The following is a 27,899-nucleotide window of genomic DNA, read 5'->3' as shown; positions in this document are numbered from 1 at the left end:
CATGTGTGACGTGGGAATGGTAACACTCACCTGTCTCACAGGCGCACTGTGTGGGTTACCGCGTGAAACAGTTCAGGGCAAATGTGTACATGCCCAAGGGTGGCATTTAGCCCTAAAGTGTTAATGCTTCACTTTGAAAATAGAAAGCCCTATGCAGCTGCTCAGTGTTTTTATCATCCAGTGTAAAAATTACAATATAGTAACTAAAAGTTAAAGGTCTTGTTTAACCTACTCATGGATTTTTGCTTTTGTTGATCAGCGATTTTCCTGAGTGAGACCACATCACAAATGTAAACATAAATTAACCACACATTTGAACCTTATACTGTGCAGTTCCACCTACTTAGAAAAATCAATAATAATATGATGATTCTTGAACTTGTTTTCTCTATATCATTTAATTGTGTATTGAAGTTTTTCATTTGGATTTTGTAGTTTTTGCCAAAAAAATCAATCATACACAGATTGGTTCTGTTTTAAATTTTACGCCTCAGCTGAAATACAGTACATAAATTTAGAACTGAGGAAAACAAGTCTTATACATACACAGATTTGACTGTTTAGAAACATTCTACATTGTACAGAATAATCCATTTTCCATTGTGAAGTCTTTTTTATTTTTATTTTTTTTAAGACAGTAGGTCTTCTCACACATCCTAGTCTCTTCTTTCATTTGTAGTGGTTGCTATATCATTAAAGGCAAAATCCAACAGTCTGATAAACGTACGCATCTCAGATTCTTTAAATATTTCCATGTCACTTTTCACTATTTCCCAGAGTGAAACTCCATTTTATTAGAAGAATTCTTATGGGAAAGCAGAGTTGAAAGGAGTGACATCATCAAGCTTTCCTGAAAAACAGATTGGTTTCCTTTAAGTAACACTCACTTGAGAAACCACCTATTTAAAGAGAGGCAGACAAAAAATAGTTTGAAAGAAAATTAGCTGTAGAATAACTTAAAGCACTGGAGGGCAATTCCCTTCAAAGTTTTAACTTAATCGCCAGCACTATAAACAAGAATCAAAAGCAGCCCATTTGAAATGTCTCTTGTAGGCTTTTGTTTTGCCTTCTTGTAAATTATAGCCTTTATCTGGTACAAATAGTTTTTGTAAATTCACAGATACACTAAAGAATGCCATAGTGTGGGCCTGACTCTTTATCTATTTGAAATGCCTATTCATTTGATGAATGCAAACAAGTCACTTTAGATTTGTATTGTAAAAAATATTTTCCTCTTTAAATATGATTTCAGATAATTTATATTCTAAATTTGTCTACAAATCCTTATTTGTTTCTTCTTCACACAACCATTCTTTACATTGGGTGGCAGAAAGAAAGGCCTTCTCCTTTGAACTGAAATGGTTAATTGGACACCCTCTAGAGGGCGATGTTTTCTTAACTTTATCGGTGCAATGAATCCAGCTTCTCTCAGTGTATTCTGTTGATTTAGGTTGATGGCTGATGTTTTATGAAGGCCATAGGAATATTCTGATTTATCATCCGGTTTACCTTGCCTTTCTATGAGTTGGAAACTTCGTTACATCCATTTGTTGATGTCTACTTGAAAAGTTTTAACAGAAATTATTTTGCACGTGCCTCAGGAAGAATTTGCGTCAGGTTACAGTTCATTGTTTTATGTTGGCAAACACTCCAGGCGAACTACTTTTTAAAATAATGTGCTTTTGGTTATCTTATATTTTTAGTCCTGTGCATGCCAAATGTCAGAAAAGTGGACTTTCTTTCTTTTCCTGTTAATGCAAAGGGGATTTATATTGCAGTTGATGTGTGTTACCCAAGTAAATCCTTTGTGTACAAGTTGGAGAATGGACTACTTAAAATGTATCATGATTCAGTTCTTTACAAGTCTTCCTATTCTGAGTGTGTCTGAAGAGGTAGCAAGATTCCTCCACCCACACCCCCCACCACCTTATTCTGGCAGTCTTGGATCACCTTGTAGTAATTGCTACACTGACAGCTGGTGTAGGCCATTCCGTTCTGGAAAACTCCAGGTGTTACGCTGGATCTCTTGGCCAGGAACTTTGTATGGAAAGTACAAAATACCCATCCGTTACAGTATGACAGTGGATTACAAATTTGGAGTAGATGAGAGAATAGACTAGGAGATGTGTGAATGGTTGTTAACTGTAAGCACAAATTTGGGTACTGGCCATCAGCTTTACTGGTTGTACATAAGCTGTATTATGATAACGGATGAAGAATCAGTGAAGTGGATAAGGTTGGTAGTATCTGCTGGGTTGTTGCTACAATGGACGCAAAAGATCCATTACACCAGCTAGAGGAAGTGGAGGATTGACAGGAGACCAAAATTTAGCACAGTAGAAGGTCAAGTAGGGATGTAGGCTGAGAAATTATATCGGGGGGAGCATAAGCATGAGGTGTTTTAGAGACGGGGCTTTTGTAGTGGGTATGGACGTGGATGGGGGAACAAGTGTCAGTTGCAGAAGACAGGACAGATGTCTGATTTGAATGTACATGTGAAAAAGATGTGGTAGCATTCTGAACAGACTGGAGTTTGGATGAGAACTATTTCAGGAGGGAATTATCGTTACTGAGGCAGGGAGTGACAAATGCATGACTGAGCGATTTAACAGAGGAAGTGTCAAGGTAATGACTTATGCAAACTATGTTTTGGACATTTTTGTAGGTGCACCTGCAGAGGAGTAATGGCACAGCAGAGCAAGATGTCCGTGACAGAGCTGAGAGGTGGGAGAAAGGCTAGCGTTGAGAATGGCACTACAGTTATGAGGGCCCCATGGAAGTTTTCTTGCAAAGGTGGATGGTCTCAGTCTTGGTTACATCAAAATGAGGAACATTTCTGTAGGGTCAGATGTCCATTTGTCAGAGGCAGATGGAGCGGGAGTTGAATAAAAGAGCATAATGCAGTTCTACTCTGAAAACTGACCCAGTAAAATGGCATTGTGAGGTTCTTTGTTTATTATTTCTATTTTCCCCCCTCAATTATTTCCTATCAAATGTGCACAATTCACAAATAAAAAGATGTTTTTCCCTCTGCAAATGTGAACTGAGCTGTGAAAGTCAAGTTTGATTGTTTTCTTCTTGTACATCACCAGTAATAAGCTTATTCTGCTGGATTAATCCCTCAGCGACACCCATTATCATCTGATTGTCTCTGATAGAGTTGCACGCTTCTTACTGATTGAAAGTTGGTGAACTAGTATATTGGTGATGTACAAGAAGGAATAGAAGCCAGAGCTTTATAGGCTCTGCAGGAGCAAAAAGTAGTGAAAATCTGTTGTTGTTACTATGGACAGTTGAGGTGACTACACAAAGGGAAGAGAGCTGTTGTGTAATGACTGATTACTTTTTTGTGTATCTGCTTTTCAGAGCAGAACTGCATTTTAAAAGAGAGAGTTGAGTGTCATCAGAATAAAAGCAATCGCCCAGTTTAAACTGTGAAATAATGTGCGTGGGTGAAAAGAAGTAGCCAGTGAAGGGCAGAGTACAGAGCCATAAGGGGCTTTATACAGTGTCAAAGCACAGTTTACCACTGAAGTAAAGAAACAGGGATAAGAGTGAAACCAGGTGAGAAGAAGGGAAGGACAGCCTGTTCTTGAGGATAGTGTGGTCAATAATCTCAAATATTGCTTGGAAATCAAGGAAAAGGAGTACGTTGAGAGAGCTATGATCAGTACAGTTAAGGAGTTCATTAACCACCTTCAGAAGGGTGCTTTCATTGCTGTGAAAGATGTAAAAGCCAAACTGGCATGAGGCAATGATTTAGCGGGTACCCAGGAGATGAGAAGGCTGTTCCTATAATTTTGTGAGAATGGGGTAAGTCTGATGTGAAAGGATATGAGGTGCAGGTACAGTTGTTGAAGGCGGTGTGATAGCTGAGGTTTTGATGAGGTAGGGTGAGAGATTCTTGTTATATAGCTGTTTGTTGATGATGGCAGCTAGAGGGGGTGAGTCGTGGTGAGAAGGGAATAGATGGTATGAGGTTCAGGAGATACCCTTCTCTGTTGTAATCCAGAGGAGGGCACTGGTGCAAACACTTCCTGCTTTCCCCAGTGGTGTATTCCTCTGAGAAACAGCAGCTACCACTGTTGCAGGGGCATGAAATATATAGCCCTTGTGCCTGCAGGGTTGCAGCAAACCCTGTGTGTTTATAATCAGTGATTGATTATGCAGTAAATGGGTGCTGATCTTGTTGTCGTGAATATTTTTTTCTAAAGTATTTAAATCAACTCTGCCTTTTTGGGTAGTCTAAAAATGCAAACATTTTAGGGAAAGAGCTGAAGTTTTAAGACTGGAAATAAAATATACTTGTGTCTTTTAAAAGGTTTATCTCCACTCTTCTTAAATGTGCTGATTTGGCTTATGCTATTTGCTTAGTCTTTGTGGGCTGTTAAAATCAGTTGCTTTTTTCCCATCTGAAGGAAGTGCATCTTTGACACTTCTCATGACCTGAGTCATGATGCTGTCAGAGAGCCAGAAAACATCCTTAGCAGTCATGGGTAAAACAGCAGAGCTGATGTGGGGTGGGGGGAGACAGAGATATTCCTATGTTTTTTCCCCCCCAGTTTTAATATTCTGTGGGTTTTATTCAAATCACTTTTGTTATAATTTTCCATGGATGATATTCGCAGGTTCTCATATGCAATGGTTATCAGAGCACATTGTTTTATAACTTAGAAGAAATAAAGTGTATGCAACCTGAGTCAGATATCTGCCTAGAACTATTTTAAACATCATAATGTTTGTGCTAATTGCTGCAGACATACTAACATGGACATTAGTACAAGGAAAAAGTGGCAAAAAAGCTGCCACAACTTTATTAACATACATAAATTGCCTTGGCAGAATTTGATTTTTTTTAAAATAATTTTGACAGAAAATATCAATGCTTATTTTTAAGCATATTTTAATTTTGATAAATGTCAATTTTCACATTTGCAGGAAAATTATGGGGAAAGTGTCAGACAATCATCATTTAATGACAGACTTTGAGATTCAAAAAGCTAAATCTTAACAACCATTAAACTCAAATTGTCAACATCAAAAGTCAAAGTATACAAAGTAAATATCCTGAAGTCAAACTCTAAGGAGCATTTTTCTTATATTGCCTACCTGTAGATTTTGATTGTTGTTGATGGAGATACTTTTTGTCAGTTTGTGGGTGCATGGTGAAATCGATGGTTATCGACATTTACTAGTAAAAATCTAATCCTTCCATGTCTGTAGATAAGTAATCCTTAATATTAGGTGCTGGCAAGCTAAAAATTGGGTTGGGCGTGCTTTTATCTCATCTTCCTATACTCCACCTAATAAGGTTGTTCTCTACGGCACGTAGACAGGTCATCCAAGAGGCTACGAGGCCAATCACTTGCACATTCTAATGCAGAAGTGACCCATATCTCATGCTGAGGGACTTTTGTTCTCCCACAGCCAAAACTCCAGTAGATCCTAGTGATAAGTTTATTCTATTCTAGGGGGCAGGGAAGCCCCTTGCCTTCAACCACGGCACCAGGACTGAAGGCCCTCATTGTCTAAATTTTGCCCACGTCATCCAAACTTGTTGCAAGGATCCGTCAGTACAAAGAGGCCTTTAAATTTACATACAGAAGGGAAAAATGGAAGAGGAGCAGCAACAGCATATGCCTGTCTCCCCAAGCCTTGCACCACTGATCCCGCGATACACTGCTATAAAACATCTACAAATGGACAAGAAAACTCAGTAAACTCAGTGATTATGAACAGTCAAGCCTGGAATCCATGACTCTGAGCAGAATTGTAGGTATGAACCCTGGTATAGACAGGATGGCAAGCAGCTAAGACCCTCCCTATACCCCCCCCCCCCCCGTGCAGGCTTTTATTAGAGATGATTCAGCCAATGGGAGGCCATTTTAGCTGATTTCCCCGGCAATCACCGATTGGGCGAACCGGCTGAAGTGTCAGTGCTACAGTCTTCTCCTACCTCTGCAGGGAGCTATGAAGCCCACAGCTGGCTATCAGAGGGAGGGGTTTTGTTTTTGTTTTTTCACTTCAGTGCAAGTTTTGCCCTAAGGATTGTAGGTTTGGGCCAACAATATTTTCAGTTAAATGGACCCTAAATGGATTATTATGTCGTCAGATTTTGTTCCTGTTCCTTGATCTACTTTTAGATCCGTTTACAAAGTCAGCGCAAGCTTTTATTTATATGCTCCCTCTTTCCAAACCGAAAGCTTCAGTGCTTTTTTTCATCCATGCAGCTTTTACAAGCAACCTTGTCCTGTGTTCCGGGTGTGAGGGGGAGAGAGGGGAAATTGTCACAGGAACAGATCTTAGTTTCAAGTTTCCAATGAGATATTTTATAAGAAGTTAGCTAAGATCATGGATGTTTCCCTGACAGGAGGTATCACAGCTGTTAGCACGTATATGCACAAGAGCACCAGGGCTACTTCACACACAATTGCCTGTGTCCCCACCCTGTGTCTATGCATGTGCCTCCAAAGATTTCATTTCCATCCCCCCCGCCTCCCTCCCCCCCCAAGCACGTGCAGAAGTAGGAGTATTGGCCAGCTGTATATCACCAGCAGTTTGAGCACAGCTTGTACGGCTCCCATGTGGTGGGTTCTAATCCCAAGCAGAGCTAGAGTTTTAAATGCTTCACCCTTAGGATATATCTGCACTGCAGTTAAAAACCCCTGGCTGGCTCACAGGCTCACTATTTAATTGCGGTGTAGACAGTCAGGCTGGAGCCTGGGCTCTAGGATCGTGCAAGGTGGGAGAGTCCCAGAGGTTGGGCTGCCTGCACCCCAACATGTCTCTGCCACACTTAAACAGCCCCTCCCCCGAGCCCAAGTCAGCTGGCATGAGCCAGTTGCAGGTGTCTAATTGCAGTGTAGACAGATCCTTAGAGGAAGGTGAAGTGAATGGTGTAAATTCCTCTGTCTCTACCCCCCAAGGACTAGAAAGGATTTGAGGGTGTCAGTGACAGTAATTTGTGGTTGAGGCAGTCAGTGGTTTCTTGAAAGTGGAGATAGTGTAGGGAGGGAAGTAGTGGAGGTCTCAGATGGAGAGTGTGTGGATGCGGTGGGGAAGTGTACCAATGGGTGTGATGTAAAATCCTAGAAAGATTGGAGGGGTGAGATCCAGGGCCTGAGGTGAGCTTTCCCTCCACCAAGCAGGTAACTGAGGGTAGAGGAGTGTTTCTTTCCCCTGTGACTGGAGACACTTGGACTGGTGCATGTGCCTCTCAGGGGAATGTTACGAGCACACAGGCTTGTCTGTTGGCATCAGATGCTCCATCTTTTCATACATCGACAAGGAAAGGGTTGCTTTCCCAGTACACTCATGTGAATAGATGCAGCCATTTTATAAAAGGTGAACAAAAAAGCAGTTTTAAACATTATGAAGACAAAAGGCCAAATTCTGCTCTCATCAGTATAAACATTACTGACCTCAGTGATTTACTCTGGATTTACATCAAGGTAAATTTGAGAAAATTTGACCTTGAGTGCCTAATCTTATATAGCCACTGTAGCTAATAAAAGTGTTCACTAGAAATATTCAGACTTAGGCTGTTAAATGAATCTTGTTCCTAGCAGTTTGCTACTTGAAGCAGTTGCTGTGCAATGTTAAGAAGTAGCGGTTATTTTAATTAAGAACTATAAAGTTTCCTGTTGTTGCACACCCAGTTCCCAGGAAAAATTGTAACATTTTAGGGGAGATTTAAATATGTTACATCTTTAAAGAAAAATCTTGTTTGGCAGTAATTAGTGTTGGGTTTTTTTTAATTAATTAAAAATATTATTGAATGATCTGTTAACGCCCTCCCAGACTACTTCTGCGAGCCAGCATTGCTTCCACAGAGTTCTCTATTTGGGTCACAAGGCAGTGTTTCTCACCAGGGTGCTGCTGTTTCCTCTTCCGACTCTAGTAGATTACAGATTATACTGGAACATGTCTGGGGAAAGGTCAGGAACGAGGGTGAAAGTCCTGGAACTGTAGCTGGGAAGCTTTTCATTCTCATCTATGAGACTTCTGGTACTGAATAAAAACCAAAACAAAATAAACTGCCACACGCATGATTTTTTTAACAGCATCCTCTTTTATATTTAGAAAGGATTGTATTTGTCTTGTGTTAAATAATTAGTGAGTATTTGGTTGAGGAATCTCTTACAATAGGCAGCAAATAAAGGCTAAGCATGCTTCATTTTCTCATTGCACAGCCTGCCAGTGATTGTGTAGATTCAAGTTATTGTGTGTTTTACTTACAGTCAGTAAGTTGCAGGATATTAGATATTTGATGTTAACTTTGTTAAAATATTTGGTGTTGTTTGAATTTTAGTCTATTAAGTACAGTAAGATATTAAAAGCAGACCAAGTGCTTTGGAATTTAAATGACATAACTGTGTTACTTATTAGTTTTATTGGAATAATACAGGGCAGAATAAGAACACAAGGAAATACAGGATAATTTTTAAAAAAATCTTACATTGTTTTACTATATAGCTAAGAGAAGCTCAGTTCTGCTCACTTTTTTCTGGAAACAACACAGAACAAGTTGACTGCTTATTATTCCCAATCTACTAATATAAAACCTTATGTAGGGCCAAAACTTGCTTGCCTTACTTATGTGTAAAGTGAAATTTCACAGTGCACACAATCATTCTACAACAGCTGACATTAGCCAGTGCAAGAATACCATATCCAGCTGAAACTGCAGAGGAAATTTAGTAGGTAGAATTATATAATCTGAGTTTGAATTTACCTGGACACTGGTGTTTATGCCCCTTCCTGTATTAAAAAGTGCACCTGTGATTTTAGAGCTTGATCGTGAGGTACTGGGTACCCCCTTCTCTAGTTGATGGTGATCAACACTTTGTAGGTTTGTCCCTTAAGTAACCAGGACTTAATTTTTTTTCTGTTCTAAAAGGTGACATCTTCAGTAGCAAAAGACCCCTCAGTATCCCACCCGACTGCCGACCAAGCTCAAATCTATATTGAGTTCATTGTCAAGTGATCAAGCAACGGATCAACTCATTATGCTGCTTCTTTTTAAAATGTATTACAAACTAACAATTCTAGCATGTTTTGTTCAAAATACGGTTTTCTGTAATGTCTGGAAAAATTCAGTTATCAAAAAAATAGAAATGTGTAACTCGCTCTGTCATTTAAATCTTGCAGATTAACTCCCTACAGTACATTATTCTGGTTTGTACTTTTAAAAGTAAAATAATTGGAAGTTAAAAGTTTGTCTATAGCAGTCATCAACCTAATGTCCAGTTTTCAGAAGTACCTTGGTGCCTGGTGGTTTGCCACTTTCATATATTCTCAGTCACTGCATTCAGCAGCTAAGAATACCAACCCTTCATATTCTGCCTTTTTTTTTTAAAAAAAAAAGGGGGCGGGCAAAGGTAAAACTGAAACGACGTTAGCCTTGCAATGGCATTACCTGGGAGTTGTGGCTGATGTCTTTTCCACAAATGTCCAACTTTGTCAAAAACCAGTAAATCTTGTGAAGTTTATTTTCCTTATAGCATCTGTGTTTTATAATGGTGCTTTTAATTTGTTTTTACTTTGTCTTTTGGGATTTCTTTTGTCCGGCGCTTTCAGGCCTCCCTTTTTTCAGTGGAAGTGAGTATGTTAATGATGACTGCTTTGGGAATATACTCCTGCAAAGTTGACATGACAGCCTGTTCGCTCTGTGTAATAACAAAGCCCATTGTTATTTTCTCTCTTCACTTTTATCCTCAACTTAATCCATTTCTCCTGTGAGTATTTGTGGTATAAAATGCCTGGGAAAAAACATGGCTCAGAACACTGAAAGGGTCATAGGAGGTTTTCTTTTTGCAGACTTTATGCCAGTTGGTACCCAGGATAGAACTAATGAATTATTTTTTCCCATCCCTCAGTAGGCAGACTTTAATCAATGAAATATTGTCCTTCTTAATAAATGTCTGCTGTTAGACTACCTTTTACAAAGGCAAGAACTTCCCATGATTTTCTCCTAATTTCATGGTTTCTTCTCTATGTCTCTGTGTAAACATTCATAGATAAGATTCAGCAGCAGCTTCAACTGAAACAGTAATCCAAAAAGCAGAATTTGGATTCGGGTCAGAACACACTCAAGAAGTTTGGGATTTGGGTTTAGCTTGGATCAGGAGTTTGGATGCTTATCCAATCTTTCTCTTCCTCTTGAATCTGTAAAATTTGGCTGGGAATTTTTGCGAGAGCTTCCTTTCAGGTGGTGTTCTGGCCCTTGACTGGAACCTGGGAGTGCCGAGATACAGGGAAGTGGCACGATGTATATAAAAAAACACCTTAAATTAAAGTGCCCACAACAGATGGTAAAAACAGCCCCTCCTTGCACAGCCCTTAAGCCTGACAGAAGAAAAACCTCTCCAGTGACATCCCATAGACAGATAAATACTTAACCAAAAAGATGTGCCTTTCTCTGTACTCTGAAGGTCAGTAAACTCAGACACTGGCAGATCACCAAGGAAGAGAGATCCACAGCTAGGGACGCTCTAGTGAAAATGTTCTGCCTCCAGTCCTTACGAGGGCACGTCTGTCATGAAGGTGCCAGGAGTTTTTTTTAAGTTCCCTCCAAATGGATTGCTATAGAAGGTATTCTTGGAAAAGTCAATCAGGCAGTACCCTTCCTTTGTTTATGTGCAATTGTCAGTATGAAAACAAGCTTCTGAAGTTAATATGTCATTTCCAGCTAAATTTTCAATGTTTAGGGAAGCTGTTGGATTCTATGCTGAAGGATTCTTCACTATACAACATTTGTTTGATATTTCTGGAGGACTTAAATTTGTCGCCGTGTCCTTTGACAGTTAATCAACAACTGCTTGAGCTGTGGAAATAATGTTGATGCTTGGCTGCATTCTTTGTGCTCTTTCGGCCTGATCCTACTGTCTTGTCCGCAAAACTCCCATTTACTGCAATGGGAGTTGCATGCTTCTAGGGGCGGGAGCACGGGGGATAATTTTTTATTGGGTTTTTGAACAGATACAATAGCGTGCACAAAGTTTAAAAAAACTCTGACCTGTTAAATGTAATCTGTAGAACGCCACTTCATTCCAGTAGTGGATGTACAATATAGGTCTTGCTGAATGCATGATAAAGAAATCCTAGTCACAGAGTGCATTTACTGTATCCCCACGGCTATGCAATTAAGAAGTCAAGGTTGTATCTTTATGAGGGACTGAGGCAACATTGTCCAGACAATAGCGATACCACTTTATAGAACATTTCCATACTAAAACTATCTAAATATAATTCAGATGAAAGCTATTATTATTACTCTTTCTATATAAAGTAGCATTTTTTCTAACCTGATTCATCTGCACTAAGTAGAGCTTATTTAAAAGTCAAATTATCAAGCAAAATGCTCACTCCTAAATAACTAAAAAATTTCTCTTAACCCTTTTGTACCATTCTGATTTTTAATTTCTGATTTGCACCATGGCTGGTGAGTTTATTTTCAAAATTATGTAACTAAATTTTGCTTAAGAGAAAATGTAGATTGATAGGTATTTGGTGGTAGATTAGATGTTTAAAATAGTTGCATCTGTTGTGTTTGGATCTTTTACTTTAGACTTCATTTTTGCTGTGAAACGATGAGTGTTTTGATGATTGGGTTGGTTAATTTTTAATTTAAATTTGTATTCTTTCAGTCAGTAAAACTTTATTTTTAAAACTAAAATATATGAACTCAGAAGATACTTCTGCCCTAGAAATTATGAACAAGTTAAACGCCCTGCTTCTTACCCACTCCTAGTAACGTTGTAACACACCTCTTTCATCCCTAAAGGATAGTGATTTTTGCAGTCTGTAGGCAATGCTTGTGAATAATTAGTTAAACTTTGATTCTGTTCATATATTTATTTTTAATGCAATTTTCAACTGAAAGCAAGGCATACTTTCCTTTCTGTGTAGAGTGTCTGCACTCGGTTATAATGAGAGCACCTTAACTGTAGCACAGTTTTAAATGATAACATTGGTGATGTTTTAAAGTGAAAGTGTTTTCATTAAATATCAAAAATGGCAAAGTGCTTTGTTAGAAACATCAGAAATGAATGCATATAGGATTGCTTTTCCAAGATGGTTTAAAGAGCCAGAAGTCCCAATCTTGAAAACAAACCTCATATCGTCAAGTATCATGTCTTTGTTAATTCTGACTGGAAGTAAGGTCTTAGTTTCTGCAAAGTGACTGCAATATGATTTCAGCAGAAATTAAAGTAGGATTTACAGCAACAGTTCTTTGTACAGTCCTTCTAAGAAAAAGTAAATAAGTAAAAGCTGCTTTAATGCTTTCCCAGAACACAAGCAAACAAGTTGAAAGGAACATTATACTTTGTTCTAATTTATCATCTCTTAAGCATTTTTATTTCCCTTTATATATTTTTGTTCTTTCCTTTTTTCTTCTTGTCTTCCTTTGGTTGTCATTAAAGACACCAGAAAAATGCTTAATGTAAAAAAGTAAAGTAATATATAATGTATCAAAGAACTCAGAAAAATGTCGCTACTCCTTAGATCCTTCACTCTATAAAATACAAACGTCACAGTGACTAACTGGTGTGCGTGTGTGTGAATTGGTATCTTTAAGATTCCTGAAAGAGGATCTAATCCTCCAAACTGCTGAGTGTCCTCAACTGCCCCACAGGATCCCTCAACTTTAATGGGAGTTGAGGGAGCTCAGCATCTTCCAGCGTAGATCTAATGTATGATTACTCACTCTTCCTGCACTCAAAAATCCTATTGAATTCAGTGGCAGCTTTGCATTTGGAAGGCTAATTAATTGCTGCATGGTACTGAGATTTGAGTGCATTGAGTAATTACGGATTCCTTGTATATACTGTATACAAATTACTGTTGCAACAGGCGGATGGGGTTCAGAACTTGATCAGTGCAACGTTACAGTTCATCATCATATTCCTAACAGAAAAAAAGAAAGCAAGGTATAGATATTTGGAATCACTTTTTTAGGTATCACCGTTTTCTGTGTTGAATGTTGCTGCTTATGTTGAATACAGAGTGAGGAACACATTTTTTTAAAAGGGACTTGATGACATATAATAGTAACTAATTACACACAAATGCAGAAAACTATTTTATACTCTTTCCACATGAACCAAGAATGAATCTTCAAGGAAACTAATCAAAGATTTTTTTGAAAAAAGAATTGAAGCCTCAGGCTTAATTTAAACATGAGGGGTTTTTTTTTCCCCTTTCTTTCTTTTTATTTCTCCCTCCTCCCCCACTTTAGTTCAGGAAAATCTCTATAGTTCTAAATGAAGTCCGTACTCAGAGACTATTCAATAGACTGGTTATTCATTAAAGCCCTGCCATTTCTCTTAAAACGTATTGAATAATGCGCAGACTGGATACCTAACAACACAAAATGCACTTTGTAATTTCATCATTTTTTTGTTTGTGTGCTTTCCTAAAACACAGAGTTCTACATACTTGGTAGAAAAACAAACACAAAACCCCAAGCTAACGGTTATATGGTATTAAAAGGAGGGTAAAGGAAGCATTGAGTGTCTTTAGGAAGATGAGACATTCATTAAGATTTTTCCGCCTTCCTTTTCCTATCTTCAATCCATCTGAAGTACCATTATAGCTTTTCAGCCTGCTTCCTGTGAGAAACTCTTTTCTTTGCTGTTATTCTTCCTTGAAAAAAGATGGCTGCACTTCAGTCAGGATTGTATGGATTTGGCCTGGGATTTGTATAATATCTATGTAGAATGCATCAGTTGTTTAGGAACTTAATTCCCAATATGGCTTCCTTTTGATTAAGGACAAAGCCAGCATTTCACAGCATTATAGGAACACAGAAAAACAAGTTAATGATCTAAACCTTTTAATTCACAGTTGCTTGTCTATTTAAAGTACTTTTGATTCTATTATAAACAGACTGGCACCTTTTTGTTTCATTTCTTTCTTTCTTTCTTTGGTTTCTTTACATTTCTTTCCCTGTTGGCCATGAAATTTGTAGCTAGTTTCCTTTTATAACTGAAGAATGAAAGATTGTGATTGCAGAATGATACAGAAAGTAGGAAAGCATATCTAAACTAAGCATATGTCCAAAACAGATCTTCTGTCTTAGTAATTTGAAACAAGTTTAGTTTAGTGGGGGTTTCTTTCCCTTTACTAAATACTGTATTTTGGCTATTTTATTTCTCTTGTTTTGAAAGACAGTGAAGTTTGTTTCTTTTTACAATAAATTCTTGATTTTTCTGTTATTTTAGTTTAACTTTCTTTCATTTTATTCTTTATATATAACTAGCCTGTATTTTTCTATCCTTTCTTCAGTGCAGCAGGTTGCTATTATAGGATGCCTTAACTTCACTCATGGACGCAGCAAAAATGTTCTTTTTCATAACTTCTCAATGTAAAGCACAGTATGAGGTACGGCAGGACAAAAGTTCCTGTCTAGAGTATTTTCCTTTTCCATAGACAATTTGGATTCAGAATCTGCTTCTCCAATTGGACTTTGAAGTTTCTTGATATGTGAAACTTGCTCAACAGAACAGCAGCACCATGTCTCACTTCATTACTATGGGCTACAATTTCTTCATCTCCTTAGATATGAAAAATATTTTTATTGCTGTTTTATCTGCTTCTGTATATTTTTCTATAGTTTCAAGATGAAATCTGTAGAGATTTTTTTCTTTTTCTTCATCAATAGAAGTCTATTATTATTGTATATTTAAAACTGTTAATTTTATATGGTTATCAGAAATGATAAATGGGGAAAAATTTCCAGTAATTTTTAAAATTTTTTCCATCTCTTCAAGGTAAACTAAATAACCAGGATACTTACAATAATTTCACTAATAATAATCCTGGGAACCCACGACTCTTGCCTCTTCCAAGTTTGACTGTGGTGGTACCTCTTGCACAAATCAAACAGCCAATGACCTTAGGGACCATCACCAAACGCACAGGGTAAGTGTATCTGCATGATATTTCTTATTAACATTGTTTGTGGTTGTTTGACAAAATACTCATAGAACTAATTCATGTGGTTAGTGATGCTTTTCTGATTTATGCTTTGTGTTTCCAGTGTACATATAATTCAGTGGCACAAAACTTCGGTCAAAAGTAAGAATAACCATGACAAGTATTAAAAATACATAAAACAGATCTGTCTAAGAATTCAGAAGCATAAATGTTTGTTTGTTTCTTTGTTTGGACACATGGATCATTTTCTTGCAACCACTCCATGGACATATTCTACATTGACATGAGTAGACATTCTGTATAAGGAACAGGTATAAAATATGTCTTGGTTAGGGTGTCCAGATGTCCCGATTTTATAGGGACAGTCCCGATTTTTGGGTCTTTTTCTAATATAGGCTCCTATTACCCTCCCCTCCCCCGTCCCGATTTTTCACATTTGCTGTCTGGTCACCCTAGTCTTGGTCTATATTGAATCATATACTGTGAGCTCTTGAATAGTTTCCACCTTAAATAAAACTTGTTTTAATTTTTTTTTTTAATTTCTAAATTCTTCAACCATAGTGGTAGTTGTCTGTCACATATGGAAAGGCAGCAAACCAGGGTGATTATAGATACATATATAGAAAAATCCTATACACATAGATCTGTGTTTCTAATGTTTTCTGGATAGCATAATTCTGTCTATGCGTACCCCATTGATTCAGGCTTTAAGTAATTTTTTTTATAAAACACATCTCATCGGAACCCTGAGAATCCTCCTCATTTTCACCAGCTTTTACACATCCCATGCACTTAGCACTAAGGTAAGGAGAACTAGACAGATTTCCTTCTGATTGCATTAGTCAGGCACAGGGGTCACTCATGGGTGCTTACAAAGGAACTGTCTTTTTTCCCCTGTGTTCATACAGCACCTAGCACAGTGGAAAACTGGTCCACCACCAGGGCTCCTTGGCACTGTGGTAATTCAAACAATAATGATATGAAGACCCCCTGTTCAGTGGACTACCTCCACAGCACTCCTCACTCCAGTCTCTTAACTTAGTACAGGCTAAGACTCGGGTTTGAAGCACACATATGTCTGCTGCCACATGTTAAAATTCTCCTCTCCATAGCTCTTAAAGGGCCTGTGGAATTTTTCAAAGATGTGAATGTTTGCTCCCGTGTCCTTGATCAAAATTTCCTTTTCCACTTACTGTTCTGCAGGATGCTATTCACTTGTTGATTTTCTCCATCCATCCAAGAGTCAGCTACATTTTAGTAGTTCCGTATGTACAGTATATTATAAAGCACTTTAGGATCCTCTGGTATGAAAAGCACTACTAAATAAGTGTGCGTTGTTGTTGTTATTTATTATTAAATAGGACATTTAATAAGTCCTATTTAACCAACCATATAATGCACACTTAGCAAAGAGGCACAAAGTAAGTTCAGGTTTCATAGATTTTAAAATTTTGGGGTATTTGCTCCTAAAATGGACAATATCAGCTGACCGTTGATATTTTGTGAACTTAAAATAGCCATTTGTCTCTGGAAAAGTCTGAAAACTTCCAGTTTCTGCTGTTCATGAATAAACTCTCTCAATGATAGATTTTTTTTTTCCCCCTCCTTCCTGGAGAAGCTCAAATCCCTGAAGGTTCGACAGTTAGAGTTTTGTTTTAAAAGTTTGACTCTGTCATTCCCTTATTGACTCAGGCTTTTATATGTATGAGAAACATGCTTATGTGGATACACTAGCACAACTCTCTTCCTAGTCATGGAGTTTGGGGGCTGGCAAGTAAGTACCAGCTTACCCCCCTTACTTAGTTCCCTGCTCAAAGCCACATTCCCTAGATTTCACATGGGGACAGGTGAATTTCACCTTAGTGCCCTTCAATGGGAGTTTTACTTGAGTAAGTACAGAGTAAGGATTTCAGGATTGTGACCTTTATTCTGGTTAATTACTCATTCTCTGGTATGATGTCTGGGATATTTTATAAAATATATTTATTATTATACTTTACATTAGCTCTACAGGTATGCCTGGCAAGGTCCTAAAGGTCATATAATCTAACCATCCAGTTGTGTTCCCATTGATGTGAATGGGAGTTTTGTCTGGCCTTAGTGCCGAGCAAAAGCTGAACACCTGTGATACTCCTTGACTTCGGTGGGAATTGTAAGTGCTCAGCACCTCTGATGATTTGCCCCTGAACTGTGCAGAGAATTGTAGACAGAACGTGTGGAACAACAGAGAAGCAGGAACAAGGAAAAACTGGAGTTTATTTCTTCCATGCGTACATTGCAGGTGTTTTTTGTGCAATATTATCACAGATGAGGGAGGAAAATGGAGCATGGAGATGAATGCTGGAAAGAAAGTGAGCAAGGAAGAGGAGAGGGAGGGAGGGAGACTAATGACCAGGAGGAGGGAAGGCATAGCGTGTGCATCAAAAGAGGAACAAGTCACGAGTGGGAGAAGGAGACAGAGAGGAGTTGAGCAAAAGGACTGGGAGGAGCACAACAGTGGGAGGAGGAGGATCTGAGAATGTAGGTTTTGGCACAGATGCATAGACTCTTAAAGATGAGTATAGGGAGCTTGCACCACAGTGACTGGCCCCTTAGGAACTGAGAGCAAGAGAGATGATTGAAGGGGACAAGAAGCCAGTGGAGACATGAGGAGGGGAATAACATGATTGGAGTGACAGAAGGGGAAGACAGTAAAAGTCAGCTTTGTGGTGGTGTTAGGCCCCACTTATTTGCTTTGCAGCAGTAATTTTTGCTGCATTTTCTGAGGCCATGTACAAGGAAAAAAAATGTGATGGTGATGCCATTGAAATTTTGTACAAGTAATGCAGAAATAACTAAAATCTTTCATTTTATTTCTACGGATTATTTCGTACCTATCTTAAGTGTGTAGTTCATGCTCAGATTTTTCCACATGTAAATTTCATATTCACAAACGTTGCCCTATCCTATTATTTTGTGTATTTTTTTTTAATGAATTGAGCATAAAATATTCAATGAGGCTTATGTAGGGGGAAAATGGTCATGGAAAAGACCCCAGCTATGTAAGTACAATTTTCATGAATGGGCTGATAATGTTCAGCAAATCCTGTGTAAATGTGTAATACTAAGCTTATGGCTGCCTTCTTTTGTTCTGTGTCCAAAATATTTGATGAAAGTATACAAAATTAACATGAAAAGCTGTATTTACAAAGCAGAGATTTAAGAGGAATGCCTAGGATCCAAGAAGCCTGGCATGCCTAAAATGGCCAAATTGAGACAGCAGCCTTAACTTAAACCTCCAGGGGGCAAAGCGTGTGTTTGACATATTTAACATCTGCCCTCATATTTCTAGAAACACATAGCAATGTAAGTCTGTACGGTGTAATATTTACATAGGACAAGGACCATCTGCCTAGCTCTAAGAAGTGTAGGAGGCATGTATTACTACAAATGGCAAAAGACAGATGTATTTACACCTACGTGGTCAGCACCTTTAAGCAGTGCTTCAAGGAAACAAGGCACTCTTTGGAAGCAGCTGCTTAACCTTGTGATTGTGCAGTGATCAGAGAAGGAGGAAGTGCTTGAAATCAGTTGGATTTTACAACTACTATACAGGGGTCATCAAAATTGATTCTTTCTGTTGCTTTTAAAAATCAGATTTAAAATCTATTATGGTACAATTCAGAAATACAGAAAGAAAAAGCAAGATTAAAACAATAACAGATACTTCCTAGTTTTAGATTTGTCTGCTTTACTATTAGCATCTGAAAAGCCCCTCTTTCATTAGAACACTTAAGCATCATTTGTAACTGGATTCATCAAGCAAATAGTTGTTGTTTTTGTTCTAGTTTTTCGCAGGGCAACAAAATGTTTTTTCATACAAAAAGATTAATCAGTGCCTTTCATATTATTGATCTCAAATCAACCTGTTCTTTTCTTGGCAACCAGGGAGGAGTAAACTTTCAGAATGAGTCCATAGTTAGCCCCATGGGAATGAAATACAAGAATCAGGAGTTGCGTCATTACCAGGGTGACCAGATGTCCCGATTTTATAGGGACAGTCCCAATTTTTGGGTCTTTTCCTTATATAGGCTCCTATTACCCCCCACCCCCTGTCCCAATTTTTCACATTTGCTGTCTGGTCACCCTAGTCGTTACAGTGTTTATCACTGGAGCTTTTTTTGTCAAGTAAGCATGCAAAACTCAGAACATTTTCTGACCACTCGTTAAGCTCCTTTGTTTTGAATGCAGGTTACACCCCTGTTGTTAAATACCTGAGGGTGAATTTACCAAGAAAAATGGCATCCCTTGTTTCCCATGACTGTTCTTTCTTTGGTCTCCTTCCTTTGCTTCTTCCCTCAACTTTTTCATTCCCCCACCACTTTCTTTTAAACTGCCTATTCTCCCGTCTCCATTTGGCACTTCACTCTTACCCCATTTTTTTATAAGGCTCTTGACTCGCTTTCCTGCAGTTTGTCATATCAACACTTTAACACGACAAAAGATTCCCCAAAGGGACTCTCTCCACTTTCAAGGAAGAAGGATGATCTTGTAGTTAAAGCATGGGTGTGGGGGCTGGGAGATGTAGGCTCCATCACAGATCTCCACTGTGTCTTTTGGTAAGTCACTGAACCTCTGTGTGTCAGTTTCCCCATTAATACTGACTTCCCTTGGAAAAGTGTGGTGTGGCCTAATTCATTAATTTTTTTGCAAAGAGCTTATAAATCCTAAAAGGGAGTTTTCTATATAGGGACAAATGATTTATTTCCTGAGAGAAGCAATAGAAAACCAGACAATCTGTCTGTCTGTCTTGGGACCATTAAAAAAAAGACAGCACTTGAATGAATTAATTGGAGGAAAGCTTTGTGTTTGCAGTTGGCCTATTATAAGTACATCCTGTTTCAGTGGAGTGAATTGTATTTAGTTCCAGTTCATATGAATGTGGTAAAATAGATGAACTGTAATAGAGAGGAAGAAATAAATGATAAAGTAATTGCTACAAAGGAAAACTCTTGTAAATGTTTGCTCCTTTGGCAGCAGCATTTATTTTAAATTTCTCAAGGGATGGTCATTTATGTTGGTATCATACTTCAGTCACAAATATAACATAGCTATACTGAAACCCCCATATGTCAATTTCTCTAGTAGTCTCTTGCCAAAACAAAGCCGCTCAGTGCTCCTTACAAGAACAGGAACAAATCTGATTTTTCCTCTCTGAAAGGTTTGAGTTCATATATGTGAAACTTTATCCATTTCCCCTCCTCCCACTTCTTTTTATTATATAAAATAAGGAGAGGGAAACGTAGATAGTCTCTGATGTTGAAATGGGCTAAGATTTTATCATTTTAATGTTTCCCATCTCCTGTACTGTTTGTTCAGAAAATCATTGATATCTGTTTGATGTGATTTTGACTCAGAAGAGCTTAATTTATCCCAGGTCCGATTTAGTGATGCAAACAAAAATAAGAAGAGCAATATCATGATCCAATTACGTAGGCAACAACAACTGAAAAAAATCAAGTATGCTTTAAAACTAAATCCAAGCAAAAGCTTACAAAGACAGTGATCAGTGTGCCTGTACATTTATTGAAAACTTTCTATTTTGGTCACATTTTTCAAACATGGTTATGTATCATCTGAAGAATTAGTATACTAAACTTTGGTAATAAAGAAGCAGCTCTAACTCTTCGTAATTTGTATGAAGTACTGTGATTTATCCCTCATTTTGCCCAAATGTCACAATTTCTTTATGAAATATCAGGGAAACCTGATAGTAATGGGGGGGGGGGGGTTAGGGTAAGTAGATATTGTTGAATTTATTAAGATCTTGAATAATTACATATTTTTAAAAAACATGCTAAAGCAGCAAAATCAAATAAGTTTTGGATTTCTTAAAACTCATGATCAGATTGAAAACTAGGTGAAAAAATAAAAAATACTGTTTGACTCATAATCACCATCATTTAATGTGTTTTCCATTGGGAGACAATTCCCAATATACTGTCTTATGTGCACTTGGCATTCGAGCCACTGCAACATAGAACTTCAGTGGCTTTTTTTTTTTTTCTGCCTTGACATTGCTGTGTTATTGTCACCCAGCATAGCCATCTGGTGCTGTCAATTCAAGGATGGGTTATCTTGTAATTTGTACATTGTCTTTTTTTATTAACAAACCAACCATGCTGTGTGAAGCAAATTGTAGAACATGTTCCGTTGCTTGTGTAAAAGATCACAGAAATGAGTTGTAAATTAAGGAAAGCAGGGAGCCGCAGAACAAAAAGGGGTTACTGCTGTGCTATCTGACATGTGTGCAGACTTTGTATTGAGAATGTAAGCAATTTTTTAAAATGTTACGGCAGTTTTTCTGTGCTACAAGAAATCTAATCTGAAAAGGTGCGGTTTGAGTTAAATCTGTGTTGGTCACTTAGTTTATTCTTGAAAAAGGCAGTGGTAATTTTCATGATTTAAAAAGATCTCCTGGTAACTTGTTCAGTTTAATAATAATTTATAGAATTTTCAAACAAATACTTAATTCTTTCAGTGTCCTTGTGATCTTAGATAAGTATTATTTTCCCTGTTTTTACCAATGGAGAAACTGAGGCAGAGAGGCAAACTGATTTGCTTTAGGTAGGACTCAGCCAGGATTACAACTCAGAAATTCCTAGCTCCTAGTCTCATGATTAGACCACTAACTAATGGCTCTACAGATTTAGGCCAGGCAGATCCTTGGCTCTTGAGTATGTTGGTAATAGGTTGTGAAGAATAATGGAGAGTTCTGTTTTTTGTCAAAGGTTTCTTAAGTGCAGCACCACTTCGTTAATCTGTTGATGAATCCTTGGAGTGCCTTTTGGGACAATAACTTGCTGTCTATGTTAGAAGTCAGTTCATCCAATTAAAGTCAGTTCTAGCCAGCTCTAGGCACCAGGAAAGCAAACACATGCGTGGGGCAGCACAATTCCAGGGGCGGCATTCCGGCCATCCTTATTTTCGCTTGGGCAGTTGCACTCTTGGAGCTTGGCGTGGCAAATTTTTTGCTTGGGGTGGCAAGAACCCAGAGCCAGCCCTGGTTCTAGCACTATTCTAGAAAGGCTAGGCATTTCCTGTGGGGCTGATGGTTCCACCCTAGTGGACCTTGACGCAGAACTGGCACCCGAGTAGGCAAGTGGATGAAAACAGTTTAATTAAAGGAGACGTTACTATATGTGATAAAGCTGCAGAGCTTGTAATACCTTTAATTTGGTCGTTGACCTACAAAACTAAAACTTGTATTAATACGAAAACATTATAATGTATGGGTTACTTCATTGCCCTGGCAATTTTCTTGTCCTTGTTTGGATAAGTACATCTTCAGATCCCTAAGCATGCAGGTGTAACATTTTTGTTTTCTTTAACTTTACATAACTACTTTCTTTAAAAGACATCTGTGTTCAGTGGTATTGCTCTCATGTCAAATTGGTATAAATTGAAGGTGAAAATGTATAGCTCCATGCCTAAAATTCCCCCTTGTGATAGCCTTTTGTTTTATTTGGGTGGCTGAAAATATTTCACTTCAGTTTCATTTAGCAATTATTTGTCCTTAACTCAAGGTATAGAAAAAGTAAGGACACATCTGCATTTAAAAAAATTGACTACAGCAATTATATGGGTAGTGCTAAATGCCCCAAAGAAGGATTATAGAAGCCCTGAGCACATAACTAGCTTTAAATTGATCATCCCCTTTTTTTCAGACTGTATACAAATGTCAGTATGATTATGGCTTATGCCAGGGTGATTTAAAACAAACAAACTGATTAAAAAATTGATGTGGTGGGGGGGTTGGTTTTAAAAACTATTCTGTACATTATAGAAAATAGTTTTGAAAACTGATTTTGTGCTGTAGAAAGAATTTTAATAAGTGGCCAAACATATTAAGTTGTGCATCGGTATTAGATTTTATATCGGATGTTGCATTTAAAATTAGTGATTCTTTTCTTTGCTGCATTCCAGACTAGCTTGCAAGGAAAAAAGACTAGCATGTCATGCCACTGTTATCCATTTTAATTTCCAAGATTGTGTTTTTAAAATGGGGAAGAGGGAAGAGGGAGAACTTCCCTAAAAGATGGTGGTTCTACCTGAAGTTTGTTTATTGTAGGACTGATCTCTTCCTGGCAATTATTTTTTTCGACTCTCGTTGTCAAATTTTAAACATTTAATGACAAACACCCACACATCTGCTGCCGTTGATGCTAATTTACTTTGTTCGTCTTTATTATTAATAAATTATTAATTATTAATAATGACTTGAATATTGTTTTAAGGCCTGCAACTCTGTGTTTCCTCTGTAGTGCCTCTTACAAGGCGTTGCCAGAGCATTTCAAAAAGGAAAACTATACTGTCGAACTTTTCAAAATCTGTCCATATTAAAAGTGATAGCAGCATGTGGATGCTGTATTTACAGCAGTTACTGCATGAAGAGCCTGATCCTGTAAACACTTGATTCCGTGGGTAGTCACATTGATGTCAGTGGGGCTACTGACATGAGTAAGTGTTTGGATGATGTGGTCCTCATCAGCATGTTTGTTACATTAGAGTTCAGCATACCTTCAGGGGCCTTGCAAACAGTTATGAAAATTATTTTATTTACCTTTACCTTAAATCTTAATAGCATGATATACACTGTACTTGTTGCTAATGAGTTTTCATCTAATTTTTGTGCATTTTTCCCCTTTACATGAAGACCTTACCTGTTTGGAGCAGGATGTTTTTCCATAAAAGCTCCTTGGTGAGTTCTGAGTTCAATCCCAGCATGCCTATAATTCATTTGGTGTACTCACTGAAAATAACTTTACATTCAAATTGTTTTTTTAATGCATGGGCTGATCCATAGGTGGAAGCACTGTATACTTAATCAGCTGCTTTTAAACGATGGATAAATATTCGCCATCAAGTGTTCAAGAAACAAATATGTGCACTGTTTCTCTCATGATATTTAATATTTTAAAAATAGATATTTTAATTAATATTTGAAGTAGCCAAGATGTTAGAAAAGATTAAAAATAACTTGGTTAGGCAAAGGTGAAAACAATATCTGTTCTAAAAACATAATGCCTCTCTTTCTCTCTCTAACACACACTCACACACACACACACACACACAATGTCGTGTCTAAACACTTTCCTTGCTTATGGACAGAAGACACCAGCTACTACAGGTTTCTCTGTAGTAAGTCAAATTAGGTAGTAATAAAATATTATACCAAGCGAAATGAAATAACCATGTAATAATGACTAACTATGTCCCACTCAGGAAACCACTTTAAATTATGAAACATTTTAAAGAACACTAAATAAACAGACATTCAGAAGTTCTTCTCACTATGTCAAAAGACATGTTGTTTCTTAATAGTCGGCACATCTTTGTAATAAAAACAATACATTGTTTTAAACATTTAACATTGCAGATTATTGCCACAACCAGCTCCAAAAATACTGTACGGGCATGGAAGCATTAAAAATAATCATAAGAAGTTATTCTGTGCAAGAGACTGGTGCAGCCTGACTCGCAGTATTGTGTACACTCCTAGTTACCTTATTATAAAAAGAGTATGATCAGGTGGGTGCAGATTTAGATAAGTAGAATGAGAGGGGGCTGTGAGGATTTTAGGCAGAAGATTTCAAGAGCTATTGGGGAGTGCGTACTGTAAGTGTGTAGTGATTTATATATGCAGCTCTCATTACCACGAATAGGAATTGTTCACATACAGCCCTGTTACATCCAGATCAGAATATTATGCCTCAATCTATATTCTGTGACAAATTGGGCATTAAGAGCCTCATGGTCTACAGCATTCTTAAGAGAATAGAAAGGATAGGTACTGAAAGGGATATTTGAACAAGCTCAAATACAAGAACAGTGGGGCACCAGTTTCTATTAAGTAAAGGCTAAGAACAAAAGAAAATAACATGGAATTTCCTTATAGTGGGGATAGTTACTATGTGAGGGTTATACTAGTGTCTGTACTGTAGCATCAAAATAGTTTTAAAAATATAAATGAATTATGAAAGCATTTGTGCTGCAGATATTACAAGAAATAATAACTCAAAGTAATGAAGAGTTCCAGATAGGCCCTTTTGGGGTAAGGTAACCTGTGTTTTTGCATACATACTGAAATTGTCTTCTAAGATTCATTTGTAAATGTAGTTTTCCATGTAGTTGAGCATTCCATCTGATACTTTTTCCCTAATAACTATACAGGCATCAGACAAAAAGTTTTGAATGTGGATTATCCAATAAATGGATGCATCAGTAGCCTAGATTCATAAAGCAGGCTCCCCTAGCTTTAACAAAGACAGTCATGGACACTTGTCAACGAGAAATGATTTTAGAGTGAAACAAGATTAAAAGACCTAGATTAAAGAGAGGAATACATGAAATATAATAGACTTAAAATCATTGCTTGTCTTTTACAAGACTCTTTTGTGGTCTGTTTGATGCCAGTGTTGGCGCACAAGAAAATAGTCTTTACTTGCCTACACAGACATTGGGACAAAAATATACACTTGGGGGCAGGGAATGACAAAGATGTAGGGCATGTTGTTTCCATTAAAATCTTAATGAGACTTCAAATTATGTCGGCAAAATGAGCAAAGATTTGACAGTTTATTGTCTGTTGAATTTAAGGGCCTGTAAATGTTTTGTGGGTAGTTTTTCTTTGCTCCATGGAATGGAAACTGGCATCATGTCTTTATTTACTTGATTTTAGGCAAAACACTATAAACTAATTTATGTACAACATTTATAATTTAAAATCATCATGGTTATTCTTGAGAGAGAGAGAGACAATTTTTGAGTATTCTTGCAAACGTAACTGTAAATTTCATGCAGTATTTTCCTGCCGGTACTTTGAAAGACATTATTTACCAGTTTGTTTACTAATTTATTGTTGTTATATCTTTTTCCTTCAAAATTAAAATACATTAACATTTTAGAGGTTTCAGTTGTTCACCAGTTTGTAGGTTACAGATAATAATTGTCAGTTGCTGTCTTTGTTAATGCAACAAACATGAAAACTTATTCTTTGGTAACAATTCTAAACAGGTAGAATGAGACTAATTAACCCAAATACAGTGTAAATTGTAGATCAGTTCTATTATATCATATGTATGTAAATTATCTCTTTTACCTAATTAGTAGATTTTAATCTCCTAGATTGACGCTAAAAATATACAATAATGCAATATAAATGTCTTAACTTCTTTTGCTTTTTAAAATGAATTTTAAAAGAATTTCATTTATGAAACCACAATTTTAAGACTCATATTTAAAAGGGTAAAATTTATTTTTCAGACAGATGTAGCTTTTTGAGAAACCCACTATGCCTGTTTTTGGTACTGTATAATTGTCTGCTTAGATAAAAAATATTTTATTACTTATAATCCACCTTAAATCTTACTCAGCGAAACAAAATAGAAAATCAGAATGTTTAAATCACTGCTATGATCCTTTTATAAACACTTTTACTGTGATGCAACAAAAAAGACATTTGTAGAAGTTAAGTGTAAGGATTTGTTACAACAATCAGCAATTATCTTTAATTTCTAAAATAATCATTTTTCATGTTATACTGTTGGTATGAAGAAAGCCTACATTTTATTTCTCAAAGTCTCTTCTTTGCAAGATCTGGGAAATGGGGCCTTTCTCTTGTTTATCAACTGCTTGCTCTTTTAAGTCCTTTTCTAGTAGCAATTGCTCTTCTTATTTTTCCCAAACTTTACCTGCGTTTCAGTAAGATATAGGTTGTCAGTCAGGAACACCCAGATTCAGGAAAGCGTTACTATTTGAAGTCAGCACCTTGTCTGGCTATTCCAAAAGAAGGACTGGAGACATTTGACATGGGTTTAATCAGGCCGCAACTTTATTATTAGATGTCTGGGACTACCCAACAGATAAAAATGTGCAGTGCAGGTACCCCCATGTTTATTCCATAATTACCTGGGGGACTTTTACCAGCTCCCCCTCTTTTTTCCTCCAGGTCTCTCCATCTTAAAGGTGCAGGGCGGTCACTAATGTGTGTTTAACTTTAAATTGAAGTCAATGGGACTTAAGTACTGTCCTGAATAGAGCGAGATTTAAGTGTATGCTTAACTGCTCCCCTGAATCAGGACCTAAATGTAAGGGGAAATTTAAATATTTATTGTGCAGCTTTGATACTACTCAAAAAGTAGGGTGCTTGATTCTTTTTAACATTTTAACTGGTGAACTCGTGAACATTTTTAATTTTAATCTTCTACTAAGTCTAATAAGAAATTATTTAAGGCGCTATGTCCTAGTGGTTAACTAGGGGACAGGAATTCCTGTGTTCTGTACCCAGCTAGGTCACTGTTTCAGAAAAAAATTGCTGGCATTCCTTTGCTTCTCTGTAGGACGAATTTGGCTTTTAATAGATTTGCTGCGGTTTTCAATTGGCGTAAGAGTAGGCCCAGTGCTTGTAGAGCACTCAAAGATGTGGTATATATAGGGCCCTGTCTTGCACTACTAATTCAGACAAAACTTGCATTAGAGTTGAAGCAGGGTGAAGCCCAGAGTGCTAAATGTTTTATTATTGTTGTGCTCAATTGTGCTCCTGAGATCCACATGCAGAGGGGATCCTATTCACATACATCTCCCTCCCATGCATAAAGGCAGTGTCTTCCCCCAGACCCTGAGGCCAGAACTAAGAAGGGATTTGTGTGGTAAGAGGTGCAGGTGGAGGACATGCATTGTCTCACTCACGCCCACTTCCATACCCCTACTCTTGCTTGCTGCAGAGCTCAAGCTGAAAATAAAAAGTATCCAGAGTCAGAACTCCATTTCCATAGGGTGTTATGCCATGCTGCTGCTGGCTGCCAAAGCGGCTCCATTTGAGCCAGAGCATGGTGAAGTGGTGTGGGGGGCCCAGGACCAGTGTAGATGAAGGTAGGTGGCCCTGGTCTCTTGTAGATCCCTGGGATCTGTAGGGTTTG

The 27,899-nt window shown here is 37.6% G+C and overlaps 1 protein-coding gene across 16 annotated transcripts in view; it reads left to right on the top strand.

The window, feature by feature from the left end:
• BCAS3 (BCAS3 microtubule associated cell migration factor) overlaps positions 1–27,899 on the top strand; it is a 510,082-nt gene that overhangs the window by 176,410 nt on the left and 305,773 nt on the right. For 13 of the 16 annotated variants that reach the window (XR_012665315.1, XM_048824521.2, XM_048824531.2 and 10 more), the window contains 2 exons: positions 14,775–14,925; positions 23,636–23,680. Coding sequence is in view for 15 of the 16 variants with exons in the window: in XM_048824521.2 (XP_048680478.1) it covers positions 14,775–14,925; positions 23,636–23,680 (196 nt within the window). In the remaining variant the exon portion in view is untranslated. The remainder of the gene's footprint in view (positions 1–14,774; positions 14,926–23,635; positions 23,681–27,899) is intronic. The other 3 variants (XM_048824525.2, XM_048824527.2, XM_048824538.2) reach the window with 1 other exon arrangement.

Source organism: Caretta caretta, chromosome 17, assembly GCF_965140235.1.
Source record: "Caretta caretta isolate rCarCar2 chromosome 17, rCarCar1.hap1, whole genome shotgun sequence".
Taxonomy (NCBI): Eukaryota; Metazoa; Chordata; order Testudines; family Cheloniidae; genus Caretta; species Caretta caretta.
Note: the sequence above shows the minus strand (reverse complement) of the source record. Positions and strands in the feature narration are given on the sequence as shown.